The sequence below is a fragment of the Ranitomeya imitator genome, chromosome 2, assembly GCF_032444005.1.
Source record: "Ranitomeya imitator isolate aRanImi1 chromosome 2, aRanImi1.pri, whole genome shotgun sequence".
NCBI lineage: Eukaryota > Metazoa > Chordata > Amphibia > Anura > Dendrobatidae > Ranitomeya > Ranitomeya imitator.
In genome coordinates this window covers 340,938,408-340,950,590 of record NC_091283.1, presented here as the reverse complement: position 1 = coordinate 340,950,590, position 12,183 = coordinate 340,938,408, and the positions used below count along the sequence as shown (strand labels likewise).

The 12,183-nt window shown below is 45.8% G+C and overlaps 1 protein-coding gene across 2 annotated transcripts in view; it reads left to right on the top strand.

Annotated features, from left to right (window-relative positions):
• LOC138663676 (oocyte zinc finger protein XlCOF22-like) overlaps positions 1–12,183 on the top strand; it is a 36,091-nt gene that overhangs the window by 10,678 nt on the left and 13,230 nt on the right. The window contains exons 2-6 of one of the 2 annotated variants that reach the window (XM_069749971.1): positions 9,932–10,060; positions 10,190–10,366; positions 10,449–10,572; positions 10,656–10,753; positions 10,952–11,042. In XM_069749971.1, the coding sequence (XP_069606072.1) occupies positions 9,932–10,060; positions 10,190–10,366; positions 10,449–10,572; positions 10,656–10,753; positions 10,952–11,042 (619 nt within the window). Of the gene's footprint in view, positions 1–9,931; positions 10,061–10,189; positions 10,367–10,448; positions 10,573–10,655; positions 10,769–10,951; positions 11,043–12,183 lie in introns of both variants that reach the window. The other variant, XM_069749970.1, reaches the window with a different exon arrangement.

The following is a 12,183-nucleotide window of genomic DNA, read 5'->3' as shown; positions in this document are numbered from 1 at the left end:
CTGACAACGTTTGAGCGGACGGCATTGAGAGAGAAGTGGCCGAAGGCACGATGGGCCGATTTGATTGCCCCGTTTCTCTCCGGCGATGCCCAAAAAGCTTACCATGATTTGGACCCGGAGGTCGCTCAGGACTTTGAGAAGCTGAAAGCTGAGATCCTGGCCCGGCTGGGTGTGACGACGGCTGTCCGGGCACAGAGGGTACATCAGTGGACATACCAGCAAGATAAACGGGCGCGGTCTCAGATGTTCGACCTGATCTACTTGACAAAGAAATGGCTGCAACCCGAGGTACTGACAATACCCGAAATAATCCAGCGGGTTGTCCTGGACAAGTACCTGAGAGTACTACCGCCAGCGCTGAAAAGGTGGGTAAGCCAAGGAAATCCCACGACAGCGTATCAACTTGTGGAGTTGGTCGAGCGTTATTCCGTGGCAGAAGGACTTCCTGACGACACCGCCAGCCCCCGGTTTGTGCCTCCTCCTCGTGGAACCGGTAAGACTGTTCCAGGGACCACGGGTGAAGGAAAATCGCTTAAAACTGTGGGGGAGGAGCCCGGGACTGCTCGCACTCCGAGACCGAGAGTATTGGACGGTGGTCTCAGTAGGGGACCTGTTAGGTGTTTCCGCTGCCATGAGAAGGGCCATGTTTCTGCGAACTGTCCTGTTACCGCTGAACCCATGCAGTGCGACGTTATAGACTCTAAAAAACGCATGTCTTTGGTTACACGGCTAGTGAGTGTGAATGCGAGTCAAAATGATACAGCGAAACACCTGTGTGAATTATCTGTTGATGGGAAAAATGTTGTGGCATTACTAGACTCTGGAAGTGTGGTGACTCTGGTGAAAGCTAGTCTGGTGGCACTTCCATCTGGTCCGTCTGACAAGTTTTCTGTAACCTGTGTGCATGGTGACACCTGCTCGTACTTAACAGCGGTCATATGGATTTCCACTCCCTATGGGTCAGTGCAGCACAAAGTGGGACTCGTTCCCGCATTGTTACAGGATGTAATCCTGGGCAGGGATTTTCCCTATTTCTGGCAGTTGTGGGAGAATCAGTTGCTCCTTCACGGTAGCTGTACTCGTGAATCTTCTCCCATGCCATCTGGAGGTCCCGAGTCCCTAGAGGAGACCCCACAGGAAGATGTTGCTGGGGAGGTTAGTGAATCTAACCTTCAGTACCCCTTCTCCGTCATGGCGGGGGAAACGGAGGAAACTGAGGAACCTCAGCGAGAGGCGGAGGCAGACAGCCATCCGGCACCCTGCCTGCCAGATTTGGGGGTCCAGTTGGATGACTACCACAGCGAGCAAATGAAAGATCCTACCCTGACTCCGGCTAGGAAAAATGTAAAAATGATAGATGGGGTACTCGTAGAACCTGACACTAAGCTAGCGTACCCGTATATGGTTCTTGAAAATGATTTGCTCTACCAGGTAGAAAAAAAAGGGGAAGACACAGTGCAACGGTTAGTGGTACCCAAACCTTATCGGCGGAAGGTACTGGACTTGGCCCACGGACATATAATGGGGGGACATCTGGGGGTACAGAAAACCACAGAAAGGATATCGCATTGTTTTGTGTGGCCTGGAATACATAATGATGTGCGTAACTATTGTGAGTCCTGTCCAGAGTGCCAAATCGCGGCACCTAAACCTCGGTTCCGTAGCCCTTTGGTACCCCTTCCTATCATTGGAGTCCCTTTTGAGAGAATTGGAATGGATTTGGTTGGGCCCCTTCCCCGATCCGCACGTGGGCACCAACATATCCTCGTCATCGTGGACTATGCCACTCGTTACCCGGAAGCCATCCCTTTGCGTAACACAGCTACCAAGACGATCGCCAAGGAATTGGTACAAGTGTTTAGTCGGGTGGGAATTCCAAAACATACTCACCGACCAGGGGACTCCCTTTATGTCGAGGGTAATGAAGGAGCTCTGCAGACTCTTACAAATAGACCCGTTGCGTACGTCTGTCTATCACCCTCAAACAGATGGCCTGGTTGAGCGGTTCAACAAAACCTTAAAACAGATGCTTCGGAAGGCGATAGACAAAGATGGGAAGAACTGGGATTACTTGTTACCCTATTTGCTGTTTGCCATTAGGGAAGTTCCCCAGTCTTCCACAGGGTTTTCGCCTTTCGAACTGTTGTACACCCGTCATCCCCGGGGACTGTTGGACGTCGCAAAAGAAACCTGGGAAGGTCAAGTCACTCCCTTTAAAACGGTGATCGACCATGTAACACAAATGCAGGATCGTATTGCCGCTGTCATGCCCATTGTTAGGGACCATATGTTACAGGCCCAGGGAGCCCAGAGGCAAAGTTATGATAAAGGCGCTAAGGTCCGTACATTTGCATCCGGGGATAGGGTGTTGGTCCTAATCCCTACGGTGGATAGTAAATTTCTGGCGAAATGGCAGGGCCCATTTGAGGTCCTGGAAAGAGTTGGTGAAGTGAACTATAAAGTGTACCAGCCTGGTAAGAGAAAACCAGAACAGATTTATCATGTGAATCTGATAAAACCCTGGAAAGACCGCTCTGCCCTAACGGCGGATCTGCCCCGTCCGGTTTGTTCACCTACTGTACCGGAGGTGCAGGTTGCCGAGACTCTCTCGGAACAACAAAAATCTGAGGTTAAGCAGTTTTTGTTACAGAACCGACAGTTTTTCTCGGAAAAACCTGGCCGGACTAAGCTAGTGAAACATGAGATTGTTACAGAGCCTGGCGTCACCGTTCATGTGAAGCTCTACCGGATTCCGGAAGCACGCCGTGAAGCCGTCTCCCGGGAAGTGATGGCAATGTTGGACTTAGGAGTCATTGAAGAGTCGCACAGCGCCTGGTCCAGTCCAATCGTGTTGATACCTAAACCGGATGGCTCCATACGGTTTTGTAATGACTTTAGGAAACTGAATGCGGTTTCTAAATTTGATGCGTACCCTATGCCCCGGGTCGATGAGTTGATCGACCGGCTTGGTAAAGCCCGATACATTACGACCCTGGATTTAACAAAGGGGTACTGGCAGATCCCTCTGGCTGAGGCGGCCAGAGAGAAGACGGCATTTTCTACACCGGAAGGTCTGTTCCAGTATGTTTACATGCCGTTTGGACTTCACGGAGCTCCCGCAACATTCCAGAGATTGATGGATCGAGTCTTGAGGCCCCACAGACAATACGCTTCTGCCTACCTGGATGACATCGTAATTTACAGCATGGACTGGGAAACTCACCTCCGGAAGGTACAAGCGGTGATTGATGACCTGCGAGATGCAGGCTTAACGGCAAACCCCCAAAAATGCCACATCGGGCTTGAATACTTGGGCTACGTGATTGGCAGAGGAGTGGTTAAACCCCAGATCGACAAAATACAGGCAATTCAGGGCTGGCCACAACCAGTGAACAAAAAACAAGTACAGGCTTTCCTGGGGATTGCCGGTTCATACCCAGTTTTGCAGCCATGGCTACCCCCTTGACGGATCTTACCAAAGGGAAGGGTTCCGTCATGGTAAAATGGACCTCAGCTGCTGAAGAAGCCTTCCACAGCCTGAAACGGGCTTTATGCTCTCAGCCCGTACTAGTGACTCCTGATTTCAGCAGCGAGTTTTTGGTACAAACTGATGCCTCTGATACTGGTGTCGGAGCTGTACTTTCCCAGGTGAGGGACGGAGTCGAACACCCGGTCCTCTACCTCAGTCGGAAATTGAATGTGCATGAGCAGAGGTATGCGGTGGTTGAAAAAGAGTGCCTAGCCATTAAATGGGCTCTCAACTCCCTCAAGTATTACCTGGCCGGTAGGAAGTTTAGGCTGGTCACGGACTATGCCCCTCTCAAGTGGATGCACCTCCACAAGGATTGTAATAGTCGGGTTTTTGTCCTATGTGAATTAGGCCACTCAGTATCTCCAGGATGCTAATGGGTTAACAAGTGCAGGAATAAAGGATGACCAGCTGGGGGTTTCCAGCGTCAGCCTGGGGCACACAGATTGCCTGTCTGTGTGAGACAAACGTGAGTGAGAGCTGTGCTCAAGAACTGTGTGTTGTTAGCTGGGTGGGAGTAGCCCCCCCCAGTTGTTGAGATAGCAACGTGTTGGTTTAGTTAGCGCCGGACAGGCTAGGATTTATTTTTATGTTTTGCTTTCACGTTAATAAATCTGACCTGAGGTCAGCCTGCTCAGAAAACCTGCTGTACGCCTCAGATTCAATGCACAAGCCACGTGGCCTTTGACCCCAGCAAAGGCGATCCCGGAGTGTTGTGTCACAAAGGGGAAAAAATGAAACCCAAAAATGAAACCTTCTGAACTCCAAAGAGACACTTTGACCCCTTCACAAACAAAGAATTCGCATGAAGGACCTGGAACACCATTCTGACCTGCTTCACGTGAGACTCCCAATCATCCGAGAAGACCAAAATATCATCCAAATATACAATCAGGAATTTATCCAGGTACTCTCGGAAGATGTCATGCATAAAGGACTGAAATACTGATGGAGCATTGGAAAGCCCGAATGGCATAACCAGGTACTCAAAATGGGCCTCGGGCGTATTAAATGCTATTTTCCATTCATCAACCTGTTTAATACGCACAAGATTATACGCACCACGAAGATCTATCTTGGTGAAACAACTAGCCCCCTTAATCTGAGCAAATAAATCAGACAGCAGCGGCAAAGGGTACTGAAATTTGACTGTGATCTTATTAAGAAGGCGGTAATCAATACAAGGTCTCAAAGAACCATCCTTCTTGGCCACAAAAAAGAACCCTGCTCCCAATGGTGACGACGACGGGCGAATATGACCCTTCTCCAAGGATTCCTTTATATAACTCCGCATAGCGGCGTGTTCTGGCACAGATAAATTGAACAGTCGGCCCTTAGGAAACTTACTACCAGGAATCAAATTAATAGCACAATCGCAATCCCTATGAGGAGGTAGGGCACTGGATTTGGGCTCATCAAATACATCCCGGTAATCCGACAAAAACTCCGGGACTTCAGAAGGGGTGGATGACGAAATAGACAAAAATGGAACATCACCATGTACCCCCTGACAACCCCAGCTGGACACAGACATAGATTTCTAATCCAATACTGGATTATGGACCTATAGCCATGGCAACCCCAAAACGACCACATCATGCAGATTATGCAACACCAAAAAGCGAATATCCTCCTGATGTGCAGGAGCCATGCACATGGTCAATTGGGTCCAGTACTGAGGCTTATTCTTGGCCAAAGGTGTAGCATCAATTCCTCTCAATGGAATAGGATACTGCAAGGGCTCCAAGAAAAAACCACAGCGCCTAGCAAACTCCAAGTCCATCAAATTCAGGGCAGCGCCTGAATCCACAAATGCCATAACAGAATAGGACGACAAAGAGCAGATCAGAGTAACGGACAAAAGAAATTTAGACTGTACCGTACCAATGGTGGCAGACCTAGCGAAACGCTTAGTGCGCTTTGGACAATCGGAGATAGCATGAGTGGAATCACCACAGTAAAAACACAGCCCATTCTGACGTCTGTGTTCTTGCCGTTCAGCTCTGGTCAAAGTCCTATCACATTGCATAGGCTCAGGTCTATGCTCAGATAATACCGCCAAATGGTGCACAGCTTTACGCTCACGCAAGCGTCGATCGATCTGAATGGCCAAAGACATAGACTCATTCAGACCAGCAGGCATGGGAAATCCCACCATGACATCCTTAAGGGCTTCAGAGAGACCCTTTCTAAAAATTGCTGCCAGGGCACATTCATTCCACTGAGTGAGTACAGACTACTTCCTAAACTTCTGACAATATATCTCTACCACATCTTGACCCTGACACAGAGCCAGCAAGATTTTCTCTGCCTGATCCACTGAATTTGGTTCATCATAAAGCAATCCAAGCGCCAGAAAAAACACATCAACATCACGCAATGCCGGATCTCCTGGCGCAAGGGAAAATGCCCAGTCTTGAGGGTCGCCACGTAACAAAGAAATAATGATTTTCACTTGTTGAACAGGGTCACCTGAGGAGCGAGGTTTCAAAGCAAGAAACAATTTACAATTATTTTTGAAATTCAGAAACTTAGATCTATCCCCAAAAAAACAAATCAGGAATTGGAATCCTAGGCTCTGACATCGGATTCTGAACCACAAAATCTTGAATGTTTTTATTAGGTTCTATTAGGTTCTGTAGAAGGACGTAGATCTGGGGATTTATTATGATGGAATATAGGCTGAACTGGATGGACAAATGTCTTTTTTCGGCCTTACTAACTATGTTACTATGTTACTATGTTACCCTTGCAGTGAGATTATCCATACAAGAGGACAGACCTTGAATGTCCATATCTACACCTGTATCCTGAACCACCCAAAGGTAAAGGGGAAAAGAGAGACAAAACACACTGCAAAGAAAAAAAAATGGTCTCAGAACTTCTCTTATCCCTCTATTGAGATGCATTAATACTTTGGGCCACCTGTACTGTTATGACCTGGTGGTTAGGACAATAATGGACCTGGTGGTTAAGAGCACACGGAATGACCTGATATTTACTAATATTACAGGACAAGCTCTGGGACGTGGGAACTCTGCTGACCGCAATCCCTAATCCTATCACACACACTAGAAATAGCCGTGGATTGCTCCTAACGCTCCCTATGCAACTCGTCACAGCCTAAGAAACTAGCTAGCCCTAAAGATAGAAAAATAAAGCCTACCTTGCCTCAGAGAAATTCCCCAAAGAAAAAAGGCAGCCCCTCACATATAATGACTGTGAGTTAAGATGAAAATTACAAACACAGAGATGAAATAGATTTAGCAAAGAGAGGCCCAACTTACTGAACAGACAGAGGATAGGAAAGGTAACTTTGCGGTCAGCACAAAAACTACAAAAAGACCACGCAGAGGGCGCAAAAAGACCCTCCGCACCGACTCACGGTGCGGAGGCGCCCCTCTGCATCCCAGAGCTTCCAGCAAGCAAGACAAAAATCAAAATAGCAAGCTGGACAGAGAAATAGCAAACAAGAGAAAAACAAGCTGGAACTTAGCTTCTACTGGGAAGACAGGTCACAAGAACGATCCAGGAGCGAACTAGACCAATACTGGAACATTGACAGGTGGCATGGAGCAATGATCTAAGTGGAGTTAAATAGAGCAGCCAGCTAACGAATTAACCTCGTCACCTGTGGAAGGAAACTCAGAAGCCGCAGCCCCACTCACAACCACCAGAGGAAGCCCATGGACAGAACCAGCCGAAGTACCATTCATGACCACAGGAGGGAGCTTGACAACAGAATTCACAACAGACACCTGCGGCTCTGCTCCATACATGAATCGTCCCCCAATAGGACACAAGCGGCTCCACTCTGTACATGATTCGTCCCCCAATAGGACACACGTGGCTCTGCTCCGTATATGAATCATCCCCCAATAGGACACACATGCGGCTCCACTCTGTACATGAATCGTCCCCAAATAGGACACACGCGGCTCCGCTCTGTACATGAATCATCCCCCAATAGGACACACGTGGCTCTGCTCCGTACATGAATCGTCCCCCAATAGGACACCTGCGGCTCTGCTCCATACATGAATCGTCCCCCAATAGGACACACGCGGCTCCACTCTGTACATGAATCGTCCCCCAATAGGACACACGCAACTCCACTCTGTACATGAATCGTCCCCCAATAGGACACATGCGGCCCTGCTCCGTACATGAATGGTCCCCCAATAGGACACCTGCAGCTCCGCTCCGTACATGAATCGTCCCCAGTAGGACACACATGGCTCCGCTTCGTACATGAATCATCCCCCAATAGTACACACATGGCTCCGCTCCGTATATGAATCGTCACCAATAGGACACATTCGGCTCCGCTCAGTGCATGAATCATCCACCAATAGGATGCACGCAGCTTCGCTCCGTACATGAATTGCCCCCAATAGTACACATGCGGCTCCACTCCGTACAAGAACCATCCCCCATTAGGACATTTCTCGGTCGCTGTGTGTGGACGGGGAGGTCACTACATCGCTCCGGGCTCCAGAGGAAAGAGCTGCTCCAGTGCAGAATATAAAGTTTCTTTATCTGGAGACGTAGTTACAATCCAAGGCTGACGAATGACGCGAGTGCTGACACTCACGCGAGTGCTGACACTCATGTCCTGAGTTGTCGCTGTTGGTCGGACACAGATAGATCTGATGTTTCTCGCTCTCGACCAATCAAATCTCCTGAGAGTTCATTGCAATAATGAGAGAAGAAACAGACGGCGAGGACATAGTATGTCTGTATCATCTGATTAATAAAAGTATGAAAACTCATACTTTTATTAATCAAATGAGTTGCCATATGAATTGAAAATCTAGTCCAGACATTGACAAGGTTCGAAAAAAATATTTGTGTTTGAAATAATAATTTTCTCCTTCAAACTAAAATAATGCTTCATTTGCAGCAATTACAGCACTGCAGTCCTTTGGCATTCTAGCAGATAAATTGCTGAGGTAATCTGGAGAAATTTCACCCCATGCTTCCGGAAACCCCTCCCTCAAGTTGGTTTGGCTTGATGGGCACTTTTTATCTACCATACGGTCAAGCTGCTCAATGGGGTTGAGATCTGGTGACTGCTCTGGCCACTCCATTACAGATATAATTCCAGCTGCCTGCTTCTTCCCTAAATAGTTGCATATTTTGAAGGTCATTGTCCTGTTGTAGGATGAAATTGGCTCCAATCAAGTGCTATCGATAGGGTATGTCATGGCATTGCAAAATGGAGTGATAGCCTTCCTTATTCAATATCCCTTTTACCTTGTACAAATCTCGCACTTTACCAGCACCAAAGCAACCCCAGACCATCACATTACCTCCACCATGCTTGATAGATTGTGTCAGGCACTCTTCCAGCATCTTTTCAGTTGTTCTGCGTCTCAAAAATGTTCTTCTGTGTGATCCAAACACCTCAAACTTGGATTCATCTGTCCATAACACTTTTTTCCAATCTTCCTCTGTTCAATGTCCGTGTTCTTTTGCCCATATTAATCTTTTCCTTTTATTAGCCAGTCTCAGATATGGCTTTTTTTTCCACTCTGCCCTGAAGGCCAGCATCCCGGAGTCGCCTCTTCACTGTAGACATTGACATGGTGTTTTGCGTGTACTATTTAATGAAGCTTCCAGTTGAGGACCTGTGAGGCGGTGATTTCTCAAACGACAGACTCTAATGTACTTGTCTTGTTGCTTAGTTGTGCAGCGGGGCCTCCCACTTCTCTTTCTACTCTGGTTAGAGCCTGTTTGTGCTCTCCTCTGAAGGGAGTAGTACACACCGTTGTAGGAAATCTTCAGTTTCTTGGAAATTTCTCGCATGGAACAGCCTTCATTTCTAAGAACAAAAATAGACTGTCGAGTTTCACATGAAATTTCTTATTTTCTGGCCATTTTGAGAGTTTAATGGAACCAACAAATGTAATGCTCCAGATTCTCAACTAGCTCAAAGGAAGGTCAGGTGTATAGCTTCACTAATCAGCCAAACTGTTTTCAGCTGTGCTAACATACGTGCACAAGGGTTTTCAAGGGTATTCTAACCATCCATTAGTCTTCTTACGCAGTTAGCAAACACAAAGTAACATATGAACACTGGACTGGATACACCTATGAAGATATTGCATTACAAACCAGATGTTTGTAGCTAGAATAGTCATTTACCACATTATCAATGTATAGAATGTATTTCTGAATCATTTAATGTTAGCTTCATTGGAAAAAACTGTGCTTTTCTTTCAAAAATAAGGAAATTTCTAAGTGACCCTAAACTTTGGAACGGTAGTGTAGATGTAAAAAAGAAAACTAAATATTATGAAATAATAAATCTCAGCATAAGTTTCCTTTATTATCTCCAGTAGTTTTATTATTACTCAGGATTTTTATTATGTTTCTTCGGCTCATCTTCTTCTCATTCAGGTCCCTACAATCCTTTTAGTGAAGAAAATTTTCCTTATTTACCCATCAAAGATTGATATGGACAGAGACAAGATGGTGGAGAGGATATTACACTTCACCCTAGAGATCCTCTTCCGGCTTACTGGAGAGGTGAGAGATTCTGATGACATCACATTACATTATTCTTATATATGGGAATAACAGATGGACAGAATTGGAGAGGCGAGGACTCTGGAAATGTCTGTAGTGAGATTTATTAATGTGTTTCTCCATAACCAGGATTACACAGTAGTGAAGAAGACCTCTAGTGAGTGCTGTCAGGATCCTGTGTCTGAGGAATGGGGAAGACCCCTGAGACCCATCACTGGGCCTCCACCGCACCCCCTGATACATGACAAAAATGACCAGAAGATTCTAGAACTTGCCTACAAGATGATTGAGCTGCTGACTGGAGAGGTGACACTGCTTGGAATGCTGGGACGTTATACAGTAACCGTATGAAGGTATCTGGGGATGATGGTATCATTGTATGTGTCAGGTTCCTATAAGGTGTCAGGATGTCGCCGTCTATTTCTCCATGGAGGAGTGGGAGTATTTAGAAGGACACAAAGATCTTTACAAGGGCGTCATAGTGGAAGTTCCCCAGCCCCTCACATCACCAGGTAATAGACAGGACAAAATTCACACGGCGTATAATTATCTGTATGTAAAAAATGAATTCAGTCCCTGTATGTGTTTCCTCCAGATCTATCCAGAAAGAGCACAACACCAGAAAGATGTCCCTGTCCTCTTCTTCTTCAGGACTGTAAAAAAGAAGATTCCAATGTTCCTCAAGATCATCTGGTAGATGGAGAGAAGGTGTTCTTAGATCTTCCCTATGATGTGTAGACGGGAGTGAAAGTCTTGTATTCAGAATTGTTTTATCCACCAGTATTATATGTTCTATATTTGTGTAATGAGAATGGTGGAGATTGCAGGATTAGATCTGATCATAGATGTGACTTCTCCATGTGTCTGTGACTTTTACAATATTTGTTTCAGGGTGAAGATCTGACCCATATTAATACTACAGAGACATATGTGAGGGGTGATGAGTGGTGTAAAGAGCAGATTCCTACATATGACTACCCAGGTGAGTAGTAACCATTAAATGCAGAAAAGTCACAGATTCTTCTCAGTCACCGGCTGTGGCTGCTTTATCGGTAGTGTAATCCGGCCGTATTACTATGATCACCATTTTGCCTTTAGACCACAACATTCTCCTTCACCAAAACTGATCAAATGACTTTGGGCATTGAAAGCCCTTTTCTGTAGAACTTACAACATGGAAGATACACCTACACCCTTGAATTAGAAGATGCTGACGGTTACCTGCCCAGATCTGTAAACTGCAAAGCCAAATGACAGCGTACGTAGAATGTGCTGACAAGTTAGAAAATCACTTAATAAAAAATATTAGGAAGGGTCTGTAAAAGAAACAGGAGAGTAATGATGCTGTTGGCTTCCTAGATCCCTGACATCTTATTGTATGAATCTACCTTTTCTCCGTTTTGTGCTACTGAATGTGCTCATATGGTCCCTACGAGACCAGGTCCAGTCTTTCTGGCCAAACTTCACTTTTATGATCGACAACATTAAATGTGCAGTCAGGGCCAAGTGCGAATTTCTGTACAATACCAACAGAGTTTCCCTTTATCCTGACTTTTCAATCTCTTTTATTCCGACTAACTTCAAACAAGATCATGATAAACTACATAAAAACATTACACCCTTGCCATGATATATCTCTAAGCTTTGTATGGCTGATGGCTGTAATATATATTTTTTTCACATCTTCAGGAGATGTGTTGGCATGGCTCGAGCCCTGGTTTAATCTATTCACTCCACGTCATAAATTCCATTATGTTTTGAATTTTAAGGAATTTGGATTCCTGCACAATCTCTCCTGAAATGGGGAGCAATAATATTTTCTCTACTCTCCTGGACAGGATTTATTGTATCTTTAATGGCCCACCATAAATGAGCGCAAAACTGTTGAGTTTGATCATTTCAGTAGATGTGTTATTGTGTTTTAACCTCTTCCCTCAGCCAGTTTTGTGTTCCTATTCATGCCCCATTTTTCATATCTGGCAAGTGTCACTCTATGTGGTGATATCTTTGGAATTATTCACAAAGGACAATAATAGACAGACCTTACAAATTATTTTCCAACTTCTCTTGAATCCAACAATACTCTACATACTGATGTACACTACTGTCTGGGCACACGTCTG